Here is a 22,055-nt window from a genome sequence, read left to right as displayed (position 1 = left end):
CCCACACTGCGCTTTTCACAAGATTGGCTTAGATATAGGGGCAATGATGCCTTGTTTCATGAGCACTCTTGGTTTGGTGCTGTCCTGGAACGTCTCCTTTGTCATCCATTCCGGCCCGACTGGTAATCTGAGCGAACGCTCATACTGCTGACGCGACTCGAAAACATGGGGCAGCTGGGACGCAAGGTAGCGATCGTTCTGCAGACGCAAACTTTTGTGTCAGTACATTGGTGCCTCGCCGCAACAACCAACGACGGGAAGAAGGGGGGGGGGGGGGGGGCGCTGCAATCCCTCGGGGACGCATACCTTTTTTATGCGCTTCTCGCTGATGATGACCTTGTCCAGCTTAGCATCCCGCCTGTCCTTCTTGTTGATGCCCTTGACCGTGGTCAGGAACCTTCCCTGATGACGCTTCTTGTCGCGGTTGCTGACGCCATCGCCGACCCAGGACCCCCACCCCGGCAGCGTGTTGTCGATGACCTTGTCATCGTCCGCCTGGGCGACTGCGTCCTTCTCGCGGGCGAATTCGGCGACGACGTCGTCGCCGGCAAAGGCGCGGGCGACGAGAGCTTGGTCACGGATGGCGAGAGGCAGGTGTTGAAGGTCGGAGTCGAGGTCGGGGTCGGGGTCGGGGTCCGAGTCGGATTCGTCGTCGGGGACGGCAGCTGCGGCGGCTGCGGCGGCTGCAGCGGCCTTGGGGGCGGCGGGGCGGCGGGAGGCCGTGAGGATGGTGGCGTTGACGTCGAGGTCCTTGGCGGGGACTTTGCGGCGAGCTTCGCCGCGGGACCAGGCGCCGGCCGGGGAGGGGGCTGGCGAGGCGGTCGTGGGGCCCTGGCTCTTGGTGATGATGGCGACGCCGGTGTTGTCGTCGTGGTCGGGCGCTGCAGACCCGCGCGTTGCTTTGGACGACGACGGGGCGGTCGAGGTCAGGGGGGAGGCGGAGGCGGCGGGTTTGGCGGTGCCGTAGCTTTGTCGGCCGACCTGGACCTCGACTTCTTCCGAGTCTTGCTGGCCGTCGAGGTCTCGTCTGATTTGGCGAATCATGTCGTCGTTTTGCTGCTTCTTGGCAGCCTCGGCCTTTTGCATGAACCGCATCTTCATCAGCCCGGACTGAGGCGCGTCGTCTTCAGCCTCGAGGTCCTGGAGCCGGCGACGGATATCGTCGTCGCCGTCGTCATCGTCGTCGTCGTCGGATCCCGAGCTGCTCGTTGCGTCAGAGTCGGAGCCGCCCGCCGCCGCCGCCGCCGCCGCCGTCTTTCCCTCCTTCCTTTGGCGCAGCTCCTGGTCCTTGCGAGCCATTTCCGTCAGGCCGGCGCGGAAGTCGTCGTCCCACACGGCGCGCTTCGCCCGGGCGCCCATCTTGGCCCACTTGCTCTCCTTGTGGCGCTGGCCGACTCGCTCCAGGGCGCGGCGGCGATCCTGCGCCTCCCTCTCGTCCTCGGAGTCGACGTCGCCCGCCTCCTGCATGGCTTCGCGGGCGGCCGCGTCGTCGCGCTCGCGCTGCTTCCTGTGGACCCGGTGGTACGCCTTGCTCTTGATCTTCTTGATGCGCTTGGCGCGCTTGGCCTCGCGGGAGCTGAGCTCGCGCTCCATGCGCTTCCTGGCCAGCGCCTCCTTCCGCGACAGCGCGTTGCCCTCGTCGTCGAGCTCGCGGGGCTGGGGCTGGGGCTTGGGCTTGGGCGCCTTGCGCATCGACAGCCCGCTCTGCTGCATGATGGACAGGACGGCCGACTCGAGCTCGTTGGCGGGGCCGGCCGCGTCGAGGGGCTGCATCTCCGACGCGTCCAGGCCCGCCGTCGCGGAGTTCTGGGCGAGCGGGAAGGCGAGGTGCTCGGCCCGTCGGTTGTGCTTGACCGTCTCGGTCCAGCGATCCAGCGTCTCGTTTGTCTTTTCGAGGGCGGCGCTGCGGTCCAGCCGGCCCTGCTCTCGGCGCGACAGGGGGACCGCCAGTTTCTGCGTCGCCCCGGGGCGCTTGCGCTTGGCTTCCTTGTTGATGAGCTTGACCGACTTTTTCATAAAGGGGTCGTTCAAGCCGGAGAGGCCCAGGTCCCCGAGGGAAAGCTTCGCAGCGGCCCCGGCTTTGGTTTTACCGTCCGCCTTTGGTTCTCCGCCGTATTCGGAAATGACTCCTTCCAAGGCCTTGAGTTTTCCAGAGTCAGGTTCGTCGTCGTCGTCGTCGTCGCCATCGCCATCGCCGCCGTCTTCGTCGTCGTCATCACTGTCTTCGCCCCCCTGGCCATCCTCTTCTTCATCAGATACGCCCGAGTCGGATGCTTCCTCCACGTCCTGCCCTGGATCCGAATCTTCTTCCCATTGATCCAAGGCAGTCGCCAGGTCAACGGCGTCCGCGCCGAGGGTTTCGCCCTCGTCGTCGCTTGAATCGTCCTCGGCGTCGTCATCCTTTCGTCCCATTAGTAACAAGTTTCCGTTTGATGGCCCCGTGCGCAGCGCGACTCGACGTACCGGCTTCGCCTTACTCCCGCGAAATGAGTATTCCTGAAACTTTTCGTTGTCGCTGTCGCCAAAGGCGTCGTCGCTTTCAATCTCGGAGTCCTCGTCATCTTCTCTTAGGCCGCCCAAACGCCATTCGTGGCCTTCGCTGTCGCTGCCATCCTCGGCACCGTCGTCCGGGGCTCCTCTTGGGGGGATCTTGGCTCGCTTCTTCCTCGGCTGCTGCTCGTCGTCGTCGTCTTCGTCGTCGCCGCTCTGGTCATTGCCGTCCCTGCCGTGCTTCCTCTCAATGGCTGCCTCTAGCTCCCGAGCTCGAGGGGTTTTCTTGAAGCTGGTAGGATATAGATCCTGGGCAATGCCAAATGCGTCCAGAGCGTTTTTTTGCGACCTGGCCTTGGAGCCCTTCTTGCCGCCTACTCTCGGCTTCGGCGCGGATGTCAGCGGCCTTCCGTGCGCTTGTCGTCCCGGCATTGCGACTTATGAGCCATGTACAGTCCGTATCGGCAGAAAATGTGTTGCTTTTACTTTTGCTTTTTTTTTTTTTTTTTTTTTTTTTTTTGCCGGGTTTGACATTTTGGCGGTGAGCTGCGAGTGCCGGGCCGATGAAAGAAACTCTGCGTGGATTGGCCCCATCCGCCCCGCCCCGCCCCGCCCCACCGTGGATGGCTCCCGCTTATGCAAGTCACATGACTTGACGGCTTGCTTCATCCCCCAGATGCCAAGAACTTCCCTTCTTTCACGTTCGACTTGGCTTCTTTCTTTGTGGCCTCCAGTCTCCCTGGAATTCCGCGGCAAAGGATGGCATTCTTGGCACCCGCCGTCCGGAGGCTAAGCCAACGAACTCCCTCTTCATTCTTCATTTGCAACCAGTGCCTCCGGCAGACCGTGCGGCCCCAGCCCCGGCTCGCATCCCGCATTCTCAATGCCGTCCGATCTCGTGGGTTCGCCCAGGTCAAGTCTGAGATTCCGCCGGGAAGCATAGCGGACCACGTCAATTTCCGATCGGCCTCGGCCCAGGCGCAAGCTCAGGCGTTGCGCAAGCCGGAATTTCCGAGGACCAACGCCAAGATTGTTGGATACTGGCTCATTGGCAGCGCTGTCAGTGTCTTTGGCATCGTCGTCTGGGGAGGGCTGACCAGATTGACAGAGTCCGGGTGCGTCGGTGCCCCCCCAGGTCGATGGATGAATCAATGAACTGGCTCGGTTCATGGCCATCCGACAAAACCCGGTTTTTTTTTTTTTTTTTTTTTTTTTTTGTGCCTCGCTAGCTAACCTGACAGCCCAGACTCAGCATTACGGAATGGCGTCCAGTTACCGGCTCCTTGCCCCCTCTGTCTCGAGCCGAGTGGGAATCCGAGTTTGAGAAATACCGCGCTTCGCCCGAGTTCAAGCTCCTCAACCCGCACATGACGCTTGACGAGTTTAAAAAGATCTACTTTATGGAATGGGCGCATCGGGTCTGGGGTCGCTTCATCGGCGTGTCCTTTGTCGTGCCCACGCTGTACTTTGTCGCTCGCCGCCGAGTCACCCCCAGAATGGCCGTCAACTTGCTCGGCATCTCCGGCCTCATCGGCTTCCAGGGCTTCATCGGCTGGTGGATGGTCAAGTCGGGGCTAAAGGACGACCTCTTCGCGCCTGGCTCCCACCCGCGCGTTTCGCAGTACCGCCTCACCGCCCACCTCGCCACCGCCTTTGTCTGCTACTCGTGGATGCTGCTGTCCGGGCTGTCCGTCCTTCGCACTCACCGACTCCTCGCCGATCCCGCCGCGGCCGTGAGCGCGCTCCAGGCCCTCAGGAACCCTGCCCTGAAAGCCTTCCGTCGCTCCGTCCTTGCCGTGACCGCCCTGACCTTTGTCACCATCATGTCTGGCGCCCTCGTCGCCGGCCTTGACGCCGGCCTCATCTACAACGAGTTCCCGAAAATGGGGCTCGGGTTCGCCCCGCCAAAGTCGGAGCTCTGGGACGCCTTCTACTGCCGCAAGGAGGACGGCTCGGATCTCTGGTGGCGCAACATGCTGGAGAACCCCAGCACCGTGCAGATGGACCACCGCATCTTGGCCGTGTCCACCTTTTGCGCCATCCTGACCCTCTTCGCCTTTTCGCGCACCCAGAGGGTCGCCTCGGCCCTGCCGAGAAACGCCAAGAAGAGCGCGGCCGGCCTGGTCCATCTTGTCTGTCTGCAAGTCGCGCTCGGCATCTCCACCTTGATCTACATGGTACCCGTTCCACTGGCCGCCGCTCACCAGGCCGGAAGTCTTGCCGTCCTGACAGGCGCCCTGGTTCTGGCACATCGCCTGAGAGTGCCGAAAGCGACGTTGCGGGTGCTTGAGCAACGGCTCAAGCAGGCGGCCAACCAGCAAAAGAAGACCTGACGCCCTTGCAGCAAGCAAGCAAGCAGCAAGCAGCGCAGGGGATGCAAGCACGATGCAATGCCTGCCGCGGTTCCACGTTTATTTTTTCGTAAAACAGAAGCACGGCTGACGACACCTTGGATCTCGACTCGAAAAAAGTTTCTCGCACATGCCGGACAGGCCTCACGAGCTGCGGGCACGTTGGCACGCCTTCCTCCCTCTCCATGTAGAGACTGTATGTATCGTGCGCTAGAAAGTCTTGGCTTCCCACATGACCGTATGCTCTGGGTATATGCAAGCGCCTGCCTAGAACAAGAAACGAGCTTTTCTAAAAAGACCCGAAAAGGGGAACAAAGACCCTGGCTATTGTACAGCAATGTAATAATAGAAGAGAAAAGAAAGGACATGAAATGAAATGAAACGAAACAGGTTGCGTATTTCCTTAGGCTGCCGCGGACGGCCAAAATTCAAGTGTGATCCCCCATAAAAAAAAAAAAAGAAAATGGTTGATCGTCGTCGTTTTGCCATCAAAATCACCTCCTCACTCCTTTTTCTTTTTCCTTTTCCTTTTCTTTTTCCTTTTCCTTTTTCCTTTTCCTTTTTCCTTTGCCCCGTTTCCTTTTCCTTCGTGTCGACTTGCCACCCCGTCGTCTGGATCCCGTCCTTTCGGGCAACCAAGGTAAACCCCCCCATCCACGTCACAATCCGCCGTCCATGTACAGCGCATCGCCGCCGACCTGTTGCATCGCGGTCGCGGTGGCGTCGCCGCCTTGCAGGGCTAGGTTCAGGCTCGGCATGGCCTTTGCCATGACCATGACCGACCGCCCAGCCGGGCTCGCCGACCCGTTCTGCATCATGAACTGCATCTCGGGCGGCGAGAGCTGTTGCTGGGCAAGCCCTTGCGTCGTCCGGCGGACGTCCAACGCAGCGGCGCCTTGCCGCTGCAGGGGCTGCTTCGGAGGAGGTGCATTCACGACGGCGAAGCTGTCGTCATCCTCCATTTCGGCGTCGGCGTCGGCGTCGGCGTCCTGGTCGCTCGTCTCCTCTTCCACCGAGGGCGGGCCTGTCACGCCGGCTGACGGGCCGGCGTGCTCGCTGACGGGCCGGCTGCCGCTGGCGACGGATGACGATGATGCTTCTTTGCCGTTGGCCTGGTCGGGCTGGTTGGCAGGCTTCGGCTGCATGTCTCCTCCTCGAGGCGTAGCTTGCGGCTGGGGCTCTACTAGGCTATTGAGGTCACTTGGAGCCGGGGCTGGTCGGTCCAGCGGTCGCTGGGCAGCCATGCCGCTGGCCGTTACACGAGTGGAGGTAATGACATTCTTCCATCTCTCAATGCACTTGGTGGCTAGAGTTGCAATGTCGACGTGTCCATCTTCCGTGTCCAACAACCCGGTAATGCTCTGGCCGCCTCGCGCGTCTCGCGCGTCTCGCGCGCCTCGCTCATACGCCCCCCAACTTGCCCCGTCTCGATCATTTGGCATGGCGCAAGGCAACAGGCGCCCCCACTCCCGGGGCTGTTGAAGGCGGTTCAGCTGATCGACTTGCATCTTGAGGTTTGCATTCTCCTGCTTCAGCCGATGCTGCTGGTCCTTTAAGCGCTCAACCTCCTTGAGTTTCCTTCCGACCCCCCTCGCAAGCTCTAGAATCCAAAGCTCCTGCTGTCTTTGCGCCGGCAGGGCGTCCCACACGGCAAACGCAGAGTGCAGGTGCTCCTCTACCAGGGTCTCCAGGCTGTCTGCCACCTTGTCTTCCTTTTTTTGCGCCGCCTCACGGGCGTCCTTTTGGAGGTTGCTGCTTGCGGGAGGGTAGGCGAGCTTGACGTCTTGAGCGGCGGCAGCCGTTGCCGCGGCCGCACAGGAGGCTGTCCAGGCTCCGAAGGTTTCCTTGAAGAAGACCTGCAGGGCGCGGAATTCCCGCTGGCCGGGGGGTTGGATGGCCCACGAAGTCGAAGTCGGGTTCTGCGTCGAGGAGAAGAGGGTTGGTGGCGGGTGCAAGCATTGCAGTGTAAGTGCCGGGAAGTCGAGGGCGAGGGGATCGAAATCGAATGGCATAGAACTGGTTTCAATGTGTTGCCTGGGGACGTGTTAGAATGCCGGGGAGGGGGGATGATGATGAAAGAAACACGACAGGGCTTGTCAGGGTCAATCGCGGCAGCCAAAAGAAAGAGAAAGAAAAAAAAAAGAGAAAACGTACTTGGCTGCCCTCCAGGAACCGAGAAGCTCCCGTAGAGCAAGCTCGGCGGCTCGAGCCGTGTCGACAGCGTCCGACAGCTTCTGCTTCATGTCCAACTGAGACTTGTGTACCACCTGCCTGCTCATGGTTGTCTGCATTTCCGGTTGCTTGGCACGCCCACCACCAGCAGCAGCAGCAGCAGCAGCAGCAGCAGCTTCTTTGTCCAAGGAGCGTCTTGATCTCATGACTCCCGTGGCTTCCCATCTTGGCACAAAGACAAACTTGCTCGGCGTGGTTGAAGTCATGGCGTGAGGGCCGTCTCGAGGAGGCATCAGGGCCGTTGTACCCAGTGGATGGTTTCCATGGGATGATGGCTCTCTCTTGGTTGTCGGCCGTGGTGTTCCCGCGGGCGTCGAGCCTTTGCGAGCACTGAGGGAGCCACGGGGCTGCCTTCTCGTGATGGCCCCGCGCAGCTTACGGATAGCCTCGACGTCATGGACACCATCTGACGGCTTGGGGTTCTTGGGTCTGATGTAGAGGTCGAGGTGGCGGCCGAGCGAGGATGATGTAAAGGCTTGGGAGCAAAACGGGCAGCTCTTGTCTTTCGGAGCGCTGGTCTTGCCTGGGGTTGTTGATTCTGAGTCGGGTGGTGCCATGGCCGTCGCCATAGCGAGCGGTGACAAGCTCAACCGGAGGGGGGGGGGGGGGGGGGGGGGGAGGGGAAGCTCGGGGACTAGACCAAGCCGGTTTGTACTTGTGTGTTTGTGTGTTTGTCTCTTTCTCTCTCTTTCTCTCTCTCTCTGTGTGTGTGTGTGTGTTCAAAGCCGATTAATGCTCGACAAGAAGCTGCGGGATTGCAAGTTTTTGGCCCTGAGCAAAGAGGAGAGCTCGCCTGCTCGCATGAAAACCGTTTCCGACGACGACGATAGGAAGCTGCTCGTTGGAGGATCCCAAGGGGGTTGTCAAGATGCGAAGGTTGGGGGACATGAATCGGCGGCAACGCGGCAACGCGGCAACGCGAGGAAGCAAGACCGGATGCCCGACGAGTATTCAGAGGTTGCTACTGCGGCATGTCCCCCCAGGAGCGGGTGGGGTGGGCAAGGAGGAGGAAGTGGTGGATGAAGGAAATCGTGGGAAAGCTAGCTAGCTGCAACGACAAACGACAAATTGCCCTCCTTCGACCATCTCCGTCCATCTCCCGTCCATCTCAGGGGGGGGAGAGGGGAGAGGGGGTGGATAAAATCGCGGGACGCAGCAGTGGGTGGGGCTACGGAGCACAGAGACAATTTTAAAATCAGAATCAATCAATTTTATCCACACCGCACGACACTTGCTATTTAGGTTCTTGTTCTTTCTTTATTCTTTTTTTTTTTCCCATCTTTTTTTTCCCCTTTCTTTCTTCTTCTTCTTTTTTTTTTTTTCCTTTCAAAAGAAAAAAAATAATAATAAATGGCTGGGTGGGAACAAACTGAGACAGACAGACCAGTCGCAGTGGCAGCCAGCGCTGTATATACAGTACAAGTACATATGTACTGTACTATCAATGCCAGCTGCCAGCCGTCACGCTAAAGGGCGTCCGTCAACTGGCCGTGCCAAGTGCAGGTGCCCTGACCGGCTACAGTAGTCTTGAACGATTGACTCGCTGCTGAGAGAATGAATGGCAGTACCGAGATCATCCATTCTACATACAGAGCAGAGTACATGGGGTCTAGATGCTCCCGCGGCTGTTTCGAGAATTCGAGAGCCCGACGTGGTCAGCAGCAATGCGTCTTGGTCTGGTCATGGCGTATGTACAGTACTCCGTAGTCAGTCTGTAATCGGCTGGTGTCTGCAGCCTGCAGCCTGCAGCGGGCAGCGCAGTGCAGTGCAGTGCAGTGCAGTGCGGTGCAGCGTGCAGTGCTGTGCAGCTGCCAACATATTCCTCTAGCGCTGGCCGCCCCCAACAAACCACCTGCAGACCACCTGCAGACCACCTGCGGCATTGCAGCCAATACAACATACATAGATTGCGACCTTGCGCCGGGCAATTCCAGAGCAATACACAATGCACAATACACCGGAGCAATGCCGGAGCAATGCCGGAGCAATGCCGGAGCAATGCCGGAGCAATGCCGGAGCAATGCCGGAGCAATGCCGGAGCAGCAGTCAATTCTGGGCAATTACGGTACGACGGTTGAGGCCCGTCACCTTTGCGGTTATTTTATTTGACCCCCCGGTCCGGTTCCGTGGCAGTGCTATAAATAAACACGGCCGTAATCGATACAATGCCAAATAAGAAAAAGAAAAGAGAACGTGATAAAGAAAGAACCTTCCTCCTCCGTCGTCGGGCTTGCGCGAAAATGTCAAAGGCAGCCTATCTTCCGCTCCCCACTCCGGGCGTTTGACTCCCGAAATCGAAGCCCGCAAGTTGGCCCGCCCGGAACTGCAAACCCCCCCCCCGTCCGGGCTCCATCCAAGCTCCGTCCAAGCTCCGTCCAAGCTCCGTCCAAGCTCCATCCAAGCTCCGTCCAGGCTCCGTCTAGGCTCCGTGCAATTGCATCCCCCCCTTCCCCCCCAACCACCCCCGGCTCTCACCCCCCCGTCACGCCGCCTGCCCCCGGCCCCCCGATAAACATGTAGCTCCCCCAGTCCGTGCCCGAGTTCCAGGTCGGCGAGAGGCGGTAGCGATTCGAGTCGCTGAGGTAGAAGCGCTGGCTGCCGTCGTACGGATGCGCCACGTTGTTCAAGTCGTAGTAGTACATCTTCCTCATGTAGGCCGCCCGTCCGAAGCCGGATTCCGGGAACACGCCGCTGCCCATGTCCGTCGTCGTCAGGTCGACCTCGCTGTTGTACACCTCGCCGTAAAAGTTGATCTGGTTCGAGTGGTGGCTGAGCGTCAGCGTCGGGTCCACCCCCCCCTGCGAGAAGAGGCTCCCGGGATAGTAGCCGATCCACCTGCCGAGCGTCGACATCCACCAGTTGCCCTGGAAGTAGTAGAAGCCAATGTCGGCCTCGTACATGGAGCCGCCCACGGACGAGAGGGGCCCAAAGGCCACGCCCGGGTAGATGTACTGGTCGTACTGCACCCAGCCGGCCACGTCGCGGTTCCAGCCGCAGAGGTTGTCGCCGTACTTTTCGTAGCCGTTGGTGGTGTAGAAGATGAACAGGTGCGGGTCCGCCACCTGGATGGGGTAGTTGATCCAGCCGGCCTCGATCGTCTGGCTCTTGTTGGGCGCGTCGCTGCGGAGCACGGCCACCTGGAGGAGGCTGAAGTCGAGCGGGCTCTGCACAAAGGCCTTGAACATGTTGTACGTGGCCGTTCCGCCATGGTTGTCGACGGGCTGGCCGGTGCTGGCCCACCAGTGCTGGCCGCTGTACGTGTCGCGCGCGCCGAGAGCGTTGAGGTCGCGGGCGTCGGGGCTGGTGGTGTTGCCCGCGGAGGATGAGGAGGAGGAGGAGGAGGAGGAGGAGGAGGTGGTGGGGACGGCGGCGGCCTGGGAGCTTGTGGCGGATCCGGTGGTCTTTTTGGTTTGTGTGGGTTTGGCGGGTTTGGCACTTTTGGAAGCCGTCTTCTTGCCCTCGCCCTCGCCCTTGTCCTTCAGGGGCTTGCCGTGGGGGGGCGGCCGCTTCATCGGCCTGGTGGGGCCGCCGGCGCGGAGGATCGGCACCGTCCCCGCCGGCCCCGGGTCCTTGGGCTTGATGGCATGCACCAGCGCCGCGTCGCGCGACGACGGCGCGCGCCTCATGACGCTGGCGGGCGGCGGAGAGGCAATCTTGGCGGCCTGGGCGCCCACGGGAACCCAGTCCAGCACCTGGCCCTTGTCCGTCACCGTTGTCTTGACCACCGGCATGGCGGGCTTGTTGCTGCCGTTGCCGCCGTTGCCGGCCGCCTGCGGAGCGCTGGATGAGAGCCCAACCAGAGACAGGGCCCAGGCCCATGACGCGGCGGAGGCCAACACCTTCATAGCGCTTATTTCTATGTCTGGTCCTGAAGATGATCTGGCGCTGGGGGTTCCCCGACGGCGCAGCTACAGTTGACGTTGTATCTTGGGTATCTGTATCTAGCTAGGGATCTGCAGCGGAGCGGCAGCAGATCTTGATCTGCAGGGGCAAGGTTTTTTTGGGGAGTGGGAGTAAGATAAGAGTGAGTAGAGATCAAAGGGAAGCGATGATGACTTTTGCGTGCCGAGTCGATCTGTGTTCCCAGTCTCCCGAAAAAACTGCCCGTCTCGACATGAAGCTTTATACAACTTCGAGCCCTTCCGTCTTTGCCACTCTGCCCGTCAACAAACCGGCACCCCCTCGACAGAGCAAATGCAAGGCAAGCCTCCGCGCGGAAGCATATGCCTTGACGGCATCCGCACGCGATTCAAAAAAGATTCGTGTCCTCCTTGGCCCGTCCGGAGAGGATCGAGAAGCGGCTGCCACACCCGCAAGCCGTAAAGCTTCGTTAGCGCCGACCTCGTCTTTGCGGCCAACCTTGTTGTCATCGACGCCCTCGACGGCCGACCAAAAAAAAAACCCAAAAAAAAAAAAAAAAAAACTTGGCAGCAGTTTGCCACTCGACATTCTGGCATGGCCTCGGTCGGGGCCAAACCTGTGCCGCCAAGCACAGCCCCGGCGGTCGGGAACCCGGAGTTGGCCACCGGCGCACCTCCGCCCCCAACCTCGGCCCATGTTTGGCCGCCAGCCGCAAGCCACCACGCGATCTTGGACTAGTTCGTCCGATTCGTCCGCTTCGGATAGTCGGTCAGTCGGTTAATAGTCGAGAGGCTATCAGACGTTAGCGCGTTGCCAAGCCATACTGTTCCTCACCATCTGACTTGACTTTGACTGCCGTGGCAACCAACCTGCCAAGGCTCTGCAACTTGAGAAAATCCATCCAAGTTTTCCACGGCGAGGCAGCAATGTCGTCAGCCAGTTGTCCAGGCCAGGCCGTCATTTGCCGTGTGTTGGCTGTTGACCTAATTGTTGGCTTTGCCACAATCCATGTTCTAACGGGCAAAACCAAGTGGCCATGTCGAGCTGGCTTCTCTCAACGACTAGTTGTTCTCGACCCCCATTGCTCTCAACTTCTCATTTGTTGCTGATTGATGGCTTGTTCTCGGCTCACGTAGTCTTGAGGCTGAAACTAACACCGAACCTACTCAAAACCCGCCGAGCATGAAAATGTGCTCAGCCATGGTTTAGAACAACACAGTGACTCGATTCATGCTACTCATCGTCACGTTTGAATTTGCCTCCATGACTCTGTGTTGGTTCACCCTTTACATCAAGTCCTCGCCGCCACGACACACGCGCATGGCTTATCAAAGGAATGCCGATCGCTTGGCAGAGGCCATTTGAGCAGGATCGTGATTGGAAAAGCCCAAGCATGTCGAGCTAGGCTTTGGAAAGTAAAGACGACCAAGGACAGGAACCTGTGAGGTGCCAGAGGCGCCTGGTTCTTGATTCAAGTCAAATCCGCTGCGAACCTAGATAGCTTAGGTAGTTGGATCAAAGGCTCCAAACTGACCTAGTCTCGTCTCGTCTCGTCTGGTCTGCCGAAAGCACTGTTCCGTCGATGCAGGGTTCAACTGCAGGAGCCTGCGCGTAATCACGGGTCTGGATGTAGTTGTGCTGTTCCTGCCGATCAAGTTCTCCAGCCACACACCGCAGGGATCATGAAAAGGCCCATGTACTGTATCTACCGAGCTCGGACCGACGCATCCATACTCCGTACTCCGTACAGATGGCGGAGTTGTAGTTGGCGTCGATGCTTTTTTTTTTTATAAAAAAAAAAAAAAAAAAAAAAAAAGCCACTCCCGCTTGATTACCTATTCATCCAAGGCTCCCTGAATCAAGCTCGGCGGAGAAAACTTCTCTTTTGAGAACTTTTTGGCTTGATTATTTATCAAGCAAACTTTTTGCTTGATAAATAATCAAGCCAAGAAGTAATCAAGCTGGTGGTAAACTCTGGTGAGAGAACTCCACGAATCGAGAACGTCGCCGACCACGTTTTTGGCCGAGTCGCGATGAGCTCATGATGCTTCCGAGTACGGCCAAGAAGAAGAAAAGCACCGGCGTAAGCATGCACCACTTTGTGGTTGGCGCACGATGAACCGCGATGTGTCGGAGTTGGAAAAGAAAGAAAGCTGGAGGAGAGTGGGGAGGGGCAGTGTGCTCGTCATAGAATCACGGGAAATTGTGGGTCTAGCCCCGCCTCCAAACCTCGACCCAGCGGCCCCAGCCAGCGGCCCCAGCCACTCGAGGCTGGAAATAACGTGACCAGAAGAGATCTAACGTAACGTAATAGTCGACACCTCAGGTCCTCGGCCGCCAAACTCTGCTCCCGCGCGCGCACGTTTACTCATCTCCGTTTGCAGACGCGATTTGGTCAATCAGCAGAGTCTTATCGCGTCCGTCTCTCTACCTCTTAGCCATTGCCGCTTCCACCTCCATCTTCAGCCATGCCCCCAGGTATGTACCTGTCCCTCAGAGAATTGCGTGGTCGGGTCGCCCATGGATATGGGTGACGGATGATGGGCGATGGGTGATGATTTGTTTGATTTTGTGCCCGATCCCCACCCCCCCCCCCCCCCCCCCCCCTCCCCCCTTCGGCTTACGACGGTGGCAAAGGCGCGTGCTTACCCTCGGCCCTAGCTCTTAGCGATGAAGAGGCATCTGACCTCGAACTTCAAACCTCTGTCGCAAAATCTGTTTCGCACTCCAAGTCCTTCCAAGCCGAACCCTCGAGCGATGACGAACCCGTGGTGACGAATGGAAATTCTCGTGGAGGCAAAACCGACGTTGAGGAAGATGAAATTGAAGACGAAGACTTGGAAGAAGATGAGTACGCCAACGAGACTGCGCTCTTTTTCCCCATCTGCAACGGAGCAAAGCGTCTGACTCGTGGATTTAGGTTCATTGTCGAGGCGATCAAGAGTCACATGGTCGACGAAGATGTTAGCGCGCAGTCTTGATCCACCCCAATGACCCGGCATCGCTACCAAACTCTAACGCTTTGATTCAACCAGGGAAGCCTCAAGTTTCAGGTCAAATGGGAAGGTTACGAGTCCAAGAAAGACATGACCTGGGAGCCAGAAGAAAATCTGGAGTGAGTGGCAGCTGATGATTGCCCCCCCCCCCCCCCCCCCACCCCCTTCCCCCGTCTTGGCCATTGTGCGGTGTGCCGGAAAACTCATGTTTGTCTCGCTCAGGATGTCGGCGCATCTGATTCTCGACGAGTATCTGGAATCAATCGGGGGACGCGACAAGATCTTCAGCCAAACCGAAAAGGCCGCCAAGGGCAAGAAGCGAGGTCGGCCAGCGTCCAATTCCGTCGCGGCCACGGCGAAGCGGGCCCGAAAGAACGGGACACACCCTTCAGAGACGGCTCCTCCCGCGACGGTCAAGGCATGGGCACCGCCGGCCGGCTCATGGGAAGAGGAGATTGATACGATTGACGCCTGCGAGGAGGAAGCGAACGGAAAGCTGGTCGTCTACCTGGTGTGGAAGAATGGCAAGAAAACCAAGCATGACACGTCGGTCATCTACAAGAAGTGTCCACAAAAGGTAAGCCGCGTCCGTTTCTCTCCCTCTCTCTCTCTCTCACTCTCTCTCTCTTTTTTTTTATTTGTTTTTGCATCTTGTCCCAGTACCAGGACAAGGACAGCTAAAAGGCCATGACTTTGCTAAAACCACGGTCAAACCAACGCAGATGCTGCAATTTTACGAAAGACATGTCAAAATTATTAGGGATGATGCAAAGTCTGTCCAAGGATGATTCAAAAGGGGATTCGGTATGTGCTGCCATGTGCAAAGGTTGCAATGATTGGAATGGCTCTACGGAAGCCCCATTTTATTTCGTTTTGTTTTTTTATTTTTCTCTGCTGCTTGTCACCTTTTTCTTTTTCCTCTCCTTGTTTCCTTGTTTCTTGTTTCCTTCTTCTTACCCCCCTTTGTCGTCGTCGTAGTGGCAGGCTGAATCTGGCTTTTATGGGATGGATGTATACGGATGGGACGGGATGTGATTTTAGGGGCAGCACGGGTTTGGCAGCAACATGTAAAGGAGTTGTTGGCCCGGTGTGTACGGAGTAGAGCGGACTCTGTCCCGGCTCCATTGCACCTTGGTCCGACTGCGAGTGAAAGTGTGAAGTGAATGTGAATTCAATTTCAAACAGGGGAGCCTGGGGGAGTTTGTGCGCACTGCTGAAACGGTGACTTTTTTTCGACTTTTTTTTTTTTTTTTTTTTTTTTTTTTGACTCGGGCGGCGTGGCTTCGTCTGTCCCCAGGCACGGAGGGAAGAATACTGTCTGTGTCTGTCTGTCTGTGTCTGTCTGTCTCTCTCTCTCTCTCTCTCTCTCTCTCTCTCTCTCTCTCTCTCTCTCTCTTTCTCTCTCCCTATTGTTTTTTTTTTACACACTTATATATTTCCCCTCGATTCCAGGACCGCGAATTGACTTTCTTTTTTTTTTCCGCGCACGGACTCGTTGCTCCGACCACCGACTGACTGACCGACCTGCCGCGGCCCACATGCAATATGCAGCAACCCAGCCATGCGACTTTTTGTTGATTCGGCGCCGGGCCTTGATAAATCGGGTGGCGGGGCAACCACTATATCAGCAAAACCGCCCGCAGCAGCAAAGCAAGCAATAGCTAGCTCTCCCCATCGCACCTCGCACCGCACCGAGCTTGCTTCAACTCTCCCACCTCGCTTCTTGCGTTGCATTCCAGTCCGTCCGCTCCGAGTTAATCGCTCCGAGTTAATCAAATCACCTGCCGCCTCGGCCACGGCTTCAAACAGGCGCTACTACACCCTACGCACCCTACGCACCCTCCCCCCTTCAGCGTGCGATAGCGTCGGGCCCGCGAAAACCCAAAGCAGGAAAAAAAAAGAAAAATAGAAAAAAGAAGAAGAAGAAGAAGAAGCACAACTCCCATCAACCCCCATCGGATGCCCCCTACATTCCTCACGAGCATACATTAGCTAAGCTGCTGAAAGGGGCGCCGACAAGCCATGCAGCCAAACAACGTCATCGCCGTCATCATCATTGTTCTCTTTGTCGTCCTCGCGGCCGTGTCGTTTGGCATCGCCAAAGCAGTCCAGTACCTAAAGAGGACGTACAGCGTCACGTCTGCGAGCAGCCACACCTCCGAGTCTCTGGGAGACTGACGCTTGCTGCGGGTGCTTGGGCTCGGGCTTACTGCTTGGCATGGGGGGTATGAATGCGTCGGGAGCGACATTTACAGATTGATGATTGATATTTCGACATTCCAGCGGCATTTTTTTTTTTTTTTTCCTTTCCTCAGGCGACTTCTTGGGAAGGTGCTTGATGCTTGATGCTTGGTGCTTGGTGCTTGGTGCTTGGTGCTTGGTGCTTGGTGCTTGGGTTCCAAGGGCGTTTCATCTGTTTGGGGGGCAGGAAAACAAAAAACGGCATCTTTTTTTCCAACTGGGCAAGGAATTTGCTTTCCGGGTTGATTTGGGCATGGCATCAGCGTGAATGGGAAACACGGCGTTTTCATCATGGGACATGCATGACTGGTGTACATGACACGGCACTGTAACAGAACGGCATCTATGGAGTGCAGCGACCACGGCAGTCATCGGACGGACGGAATGCCCACGGTGTAGTTTCATTCAATACAACGGGCAAACCACCCAACCCAGCGTTTGTACGGAGTAGAGAGGCATCATCGGTCGGTCTTTGCTGCTGCGGCGGCTCATGCGCGCACTTGCCATGTCACCAGCTAGTCAGCCCCTTGGCTCTGTCGAACCCGCCCCGCAGCTGACTTTCGGGTTTGACAACCTTGCCCTTGAGGACCGTGAAGCGGACGAGATTCTCGCAGTCCTGAGGCTTCACCCTCGCCAGCCAGATGCACTGCGCGGCGCCCACGTCGCCCACGTCGGCCGAGCCAGGACCGAAGGCGCCGTCCTGGCCGCCCGCGCCGTCCTGGCCGCCCGCGTCGTCCTGCCCAAAGGCGTTTGGCCGCCTGTACACCATCACGTTGGCCGCGTACTTGTGGCCCCCCGTGTGGCTGATGAAGTAGATGCCCACGCCGCCGGGCCTCTCGTCGTCGAGGTCGCGGTACAGGCCCAGCGGCCGCAGGTGGCGCTCGAGCTCCCTCCGCAGCAGCGGGGCGCTCTGGCCGCACCGGGCGTCCCGCGTCCGCTGGCTGCACATGAGGATGACGGCCTGGTGCGGGCAGGCCCGGGTGACCATCAGGCCGGGGGCGTCGGGCGCTCGGCCGCTTGCGGGCGGCGGGGGCAGCGCGGGCAGCGCGGGCAGCAGGGGGGAGCTGGTGGTGGGCGACTCGCTGACGAGTCCGGCCACGAGGGCCGAGGCGTCTGCCGGGCGGACGTTTTCCACCAGCACGAAGGCTGGGAGGAGGAGCACCGTGGCGGGTTCCGAGTAGTCGTGCGTGTTGTGCGGCGTCGGCATGTTGGATGCCGAGAGCATCAGTCTCTGGCACACGGGGGGGGGATTGGCCTTGGTCAGCAGGGCTCGCATCTGGGACGGCGGGATTGGGACACCCGAGAGGAAAATGGGCTCGGAAATACCCCGTTGCTCGGAGGTTTCGCCTTGCTGATGGCCTCCATGACGCTGCCCTTCTCGTCGGCCACATCCCTAACCCAGTCCGTCTTGCCGGTGCCCACCAGCACGTGTGTGCTCCACCCGCTGACCCGGCCGTACAGGGCGTCCCGCTCGTTGATCTGGAAGCCGCGCGGGTATCGGATCGAGCAGCTATCGCAGTCGTGCAGACAGTCCGGTCCGTCTTTGGCGGGGTCCGTGGCTTCGAACAGCTCGCTGCGCGCGGGGATCGCGGGGGTTGCGGCCCGGGCCCCCATGACGGAGGACATGATTGCTTTGAGGGAGGGAGCCATCTGTGTAACCGGCGTGCGAGGGCGGGTGACGGAGCTGCCGTTGGAAATCTTTGTTGGGGGGGGAAGAGGGCATGGGCATGGTGAGGCGGGAGGAAAGGGGGGTTGAAGAAGGCAAGGGCAGCCAGCACTCTTGGTCTTGTCCGTCCTCTCTGCCGGCAGGCTCTGGCTTGATAAATCCGAAAGAATCCTGGTCGATGTCTCGGGGTCCGAGGAGTCGAGTCGAGACTCGAGGGTTGACAGCTCGCGAGGCAGGACCTGGTTGGGGCCGGGGCCGGGGCCGGGGCCGGGGCCTGTTTATCAGATCCGAGACGCAGGGGGGCTGTTAGGTAGGTTAGATAGCAGGTTGCTGCGCTTTCCGACCAACTCCGAGCCCCAGGCCCATGAACCAACCCACCAGACCAGACTTGATGGTTCATTAGCGATGTCCCGCTTCCCCACTTTAGATTGGACGGCTGGGCACATTGCCTCGGCCCGATGAAAGCCGAGCCGCGCGGCGCTGGTGAATCATGCCGCGTCATGGAATTGCAATAACGCGCATAGAGCAGGCCTTAGTTGGTAAAGTGCCCCGGCTTTTTGTGCCCGACACAGATTTTCCAGGGCCCATGGCCCAATTCTCACGGGGAAAAACAGGAAAAAAAAAAAAAAGAAAAAGAAAGAAACATTCCAAAAAAGGAGGAAAGAAACCCAAAAGAAAAGGGAAAAAAAAAAAAAAAAAAAAAAAAAAAAAAAGGGCGAGGCGCGGGGGATAGAAGAGATAGAAGATGGTCAGAAAGAAAAACGGAGGCAAAAAGGGCGGACGGGCGGGACGTGGACTCGATCACAGTGCGCCGTCGGAGCTCAACGCCAGAACTAAATTGCTGAATGGCCTCCAAGTTGTTGTTTTTCAAGAAACATCCGACACCCTTCCTTAACCATGGGCCGAGCTGCAGCTGCAACGGAGCATTCATCGACCCTTGATTCACACTACACCTCATCATGCCCCGCAACCATGCTGATACCCAACGAGAAGAAAATGAGAACAACGGCGACGAGATGTTAAGAAGAAGAAGAGGAAGAAGAAGAAAGAAAGACAGACAGACAGACAGACAGACAGACAGACAGACAGACAGACAAAAAAACCGAAAGAGATGGGGTGCATGCGGCATGAGCTTGCGCCCGTCTGTCCAGGTCCAAATCTAGACATTCTTCTTCCTCGCCTCGTCGTACCCCTCTTCCTCACTATCCTCGTCCTCTGCATTATCCGCCACCTCGTGCAGCTTTTCCGACCTCTTCCTTCGATCCTTCATCGCCTGCCGAATCTTCCTGCTCGCCTCGTTGAACCCTTCCGCCGAGTCCAGGGTGGTGAAGCCGCTGATGTGGAAGCCGCTCGATCCGAAGCCGCCCCCGGCGCTGCTCGACCGCGAGCGGCTCCTGGATCGGGAAGGGGGCCGCGTGGAAAAGATGCCGACGTGGCCAATGTTGCTGAAGGAGTCGTTTCGCGGCAGGGCCCGGCTGGACTGGGTCGTGCTGCGCCGCGACAGCGCCGGCGGAGTCTCCAGGTCCGGGCCGGTGCTGGACTGGTCGCTGTCCTTGCGCCGGTGCGCCTTTTCGCCAGGCGCGCCGCCGCCGCCGCCGCCGCCGCCGCCCGTCTCCAGCCTCGACGCCTCGGGTATCAGGCGCGTCTTGTCAAAGTCGGGGAACATCTCGGGCCCCAGCTCGTTGATCAAGTCGGTCACCTGGGAGCTCAGTTCCGCGCGCCTGGCTCGCAGCGTGTGGATGTTAAAGTCGGAGCTGGGCACCAGGTAGAGCACCAGCGGTCGGAGCGACTTGAAAATGTCCATGCCCACCTCGCCGAACCTCAGCGCGGCAAACGTGATGCCCAGCATGACGGGCCAGATGCCGACGTACGCCAGCCAGAGCGGCACCCACGGGGGCACGTACCCCCACAGCCTGTCCTGCCAGACCTTGACCACCACCATGATGGAGTAGATGTGGTAGACGGTCGGGGCCAAGCCCATGGCCACGAGGATCTTCCACGTGGCCATGACGTCCCGGCCTCGCACCTTGACGGTGGAACCCGCCAGCGCCGCCTTGGCCTTTTGGATGCTGATCATCTTGGTGGCCACGAAGACGGGCGAGAAGAGCAGCAGGCCGGGCACGGTGCAGACGAAGAGCATCGACAGCTTGATGGAGCGGTACACGAAGAGAAAGAGGACCTTGAGCATGGACATTTTGGCGTACTGCACCTGGTGATCCTTCAGGTTGAGGTACCGGAGCTGCGAGTTGTAGCTGTTGACCGCGGCGGACAGGGACGCGATGCGCTCGTCGTCCCTGTATCGCTCGTAGCCCATGGCTAGACGCCTGTTGAGCTCGACGACGACGGGGAGGGGAAGCTTCTTGCCGGTAGGGTTGTACAGCCGCCGAGCCGCCTGGATGACCATGAGGGTGTCGTAGTCTGGCGCCGAGACCGTGACGGCGCTCAGGGCTTGGTACACCGTGTCTATGACCTGCCCGATGGCCTCTCGTCGCTGGTTGTTGCGGTACGCCTCGACCAGATGGGGGGGGATCTCGAAGGGTGTCCCGAACTCGACGACGGCACGGCTGCGGAACTTGTGCGCGTGGAAGTAGTTCATGCCCACCGGCACAATCTTCAGCCCGCAGCCGGGTGATTCCGCGAGGGTGCCGAGGGCCATGATGGCGACGCCTGCCTTGATGGGCAGAAGCTCCGTGCGGTCATGACTGCCGCCTTCGGGGAAGATGCCGACGCAACCGCCGTTGCGAAGTCGCGAAAAGACGGCTTCGTAGACCTTTGTCTGGTCGATGTTGGGCGCCACCTTGAACTTGGTTCCCTGGTACGACGGCGCAGGCCCCTTGAGCAGGCTGTTGGTGAAGTTGCCGTGCTGGTCAATGTCGTGGCGGCCCGTCAGCTGCTGCATGGCCAACCTGCCCTTGAAAGGTCGCTTGAGGCGAATCTCCTCCGGGCCGAGTATCTTGGCAACGTCGTTGCTGACCGAGGCGGCGTTCTTTGCCGGGGGGAGAAAGACCATGCCGTGAGTTTGGCCGGGCCCGGTGCCAAAGTTGGTGCCGACGCCCCGGACCAACGTGGGGTCGTTGACGGGATCGGGTAGGTATATGGTTCCCGGTGCCGGCTTGGTGGCATCTTGGGCTCGGCCCACGGGCACGGAGCTGACTTGGCGAGAGGCCCAGCCGATGAAGCCGTGGACCGACTTTTGCGCAATGAGCAGAGACACGCGGCGGCCAGCTTCTTGCCTGAGCGTACGCTGAAGAATCAGTCCATCGACAAACTGCCAGACGCAGGTGTGGTCAGCTGGGGCGCATTTGCAGAAAAAAAAAAAAAAGAAAGAAAGAAAGAAAGGATATCGACGAGTGTTACCGAGGTGGAACAAGCGATCCGCAACCAAGCCTGTTGTTCGAACATACCTGGTTTGCGTGTGGTGCGGCCACGAACAAGACTGGTCCAGATTGAGGAACCTTCCATGACCCCCTGGGGACGACCTCGCGAAAGAACAAGTCGACCAAATTGCCCATGAGATATAAGAAGAGGTCGTATTTCCAGTTCACCATGGGGTACAGCTCCTTGGCCACAGCAGCTTCTTGCGCAGTCCTGCTGTCGCCATTTCTGCAGTCGCCATTTCTGTCGCTGTTTCTGTCGCCGTTCTCGTCGCCGTTCCTGTCGCTGTTCCTGTCGCCACCCCTGAGGCCATCCCTGCCGTCCTCGTCAATTTTGGTCGATGCCATGGCTTCGGGCATTGTCGAGTACCGTCCGGTAGAGCTTCATGCACGGCCTGTTTTTATTTTTATTTTATTTTATTTTATTTTGGTTGTTTTCGTCCCGGCCGCGACCCGGCTGCCGCGAGAATAAAGAGGATGGCACAGCACGAAAAAAAAAAAAAAAAAAAAAAAAAGTAAGTTGGAGATGTGATACCACGTGGCCGGGAAAAGAGCTCGTCTGGCAACGTGAGTCAGCGAGCGGGCGCGACGAGGAGGACGTTCAAGCCATATACAGCAGTTTTTCGGCAAAGGAATCAATGACCCTTGTCCTACGCAAGGGAGAGGGGAGGGGAGGCGAGGCGAGGCGAGGCGAGGGAAACGGAAAGTACGCGAGAAGCCCGTCCGTGGCTCACATTTCGCTCCGTGCCTTTGCGAAGCTGCAGCGGGACGTGGAGGCGTGGAGGCGTGGAGGCGTGGAGGCGTGGAGGCGTCAATGGAGGGAGGCGTGGAGAATTGATCAATG

The 22,055-nt window shown here is 58.7% G+C and overlaps 7 protein-coding genes across 7 annotated transcripts; 2 read left to right on the top strand and 5 right to left on the bottom strand.

Annotated features, from left to right (window-relative positions):
- Positions 1–15: 15 nt before the first annotated feature.
- On the bottom strand, positions 16–2,922 carry UV8b_00690 (uncharacterized protein; the record flags this gene model as incomplete). The annotated part of the gene is made up of 3 exons (XM_043138188.1): positions 16–198; positions 307–2,400; positions 2,464–2,922. The coding sequence occupies 3 exons, from the start codon at positions 2,920–2,922 to the stop codon at positions 16–18; spliced, it is 2,736 nt and encodes a 911-aa protein (XP_042994122.1).
- A 327-nt stretch (positions 2,923–3,249) lies between these two features.
- Positions 3,250–4,823, top strand: UV8b_00689 (uncharacterized protein; the record flags this gene model as incomplete). Its single annotated transcript, XM_043138187.1, has 2 exons — positions 3,250–3,605; positions 3,737–4,823. The coding sequence occupies 2 exons, from the start codon at positions 3,250–3,252 to the stop codon at positions 4,821–4,823; spliced, it is 1,443 nt and encodes a 480-aa protein (XP_042994121.1).
- A 677-nt stretch (positions 4,824–5,500) lies between these two features.
- On the bottom strand, positions 5,501–7,642 carry UV8b_00688 (uncharacterized protein; the record flags this gene model as incomplete). Its single annotated transcript, XM_043138186.1, has 2 exons — positions 5,501–6,875; positions 6,996–7,642. The coding sequence occupies 2 exons, from the start codon at positions 7,640–7,642 to the stop codon at positions 5,501–5,503; spliced, it is 2,022 nt and encodes a 673-aa protein (XP_042994120.1).
- Positions 7,643–9,544: 1,902 nt separating this feature from the next.
- On the bottom strand, positions 9,545–10,918 carry UV8b_00687 (uncharacterized protein; the record flags this gene model as incomplete). The annotated part of the gene is made up of 1 exon (XM_043138185.1): positions 9,545–10,918. One exon carries the CDS (start codon positions 10,916–10,918, stop codon positions 9,545–9,547), a length of 1,374 nt encoding a protein of 457 aa, XP_042994119.1.
- A 2,484-nt stretch (positions 10,919–13,402) lies between these two features.
- UV8b_00686 (uncharacterized protein) lies at positions 13,403–14,718 on the top strand (the record flags this gene model as incomplete). The annotated part of the gene is made up of 6 exons (XM_043138184.1): positions 13,403–13,412; positions 13,596–13,785; positions 13,855–13,897; positions 13,970–14,049; positions 14,153–14,507; positions 14,653–14,718. 6 exons carry the CDS (start codon positions 13,403–13,405, stop codon positions 14,716–14,718), a joined length of 744 nt encoding a protein of 247 aa, XP_042994118.1.
- Positions 14,719–16,679: 1,961 nt separating this feature from the next.
- On the bottom strand, positions 16,680–17,821 carry UV8b_00685 (uncharacterized protein; the record flags this gene model as incomplete). Its single annotated transcript, XM_043138183.1, has 2 exons — positions 16,680–17,402; positions 17,498–17,821. The coding sequence occupies 2 exons, from the start codon at positions 17,819–17,821 to the stop codon at positions 16,680–16,682; spliced, it is 1,047 nt and encodes a 348-aa protein (XP_042994117.1).
- A 1,175-nt stretch (positions 17,822–18,996) lies between these two features.
- Positions 18,997–21,571, bottom strand: UV8b_00684 (uncharacterized protein; the record flags this gene model as incomplete). The annotated part of the gene is made up of 2 exons (XM_043138182.1): positions 18,997–21,105; positions 21,242–21,571. 2 exons carry the CDS (start codon positions 21,569–21,571, stop codon positions 18,997–18,999), a joined length of 2,439 nt encoding a protein of 812 aa, XP_042994116.1.
- Positions 21,572–22,055: the final 484 nt, after the last annotated feature.

The sequence above is a fragment of the Ustilaginoidea virens genome, chromosome 1 (assembly GCF_000687475.1).
Source record: "Ustilaginoidea virens chromosome 1, complete sequence".
Classification (NCBI taxonomy): domain Eukaryota; kingdom Fungi; phylum Ascomycota; class Sordariomycetes; order Hypocreales; family Clavicipitaceae; genus Ustilaginoidea; species Ustilaginoidea virens.
This window is presented reverse-complemented; position numbering and strand designations above follow the sequence as displayed.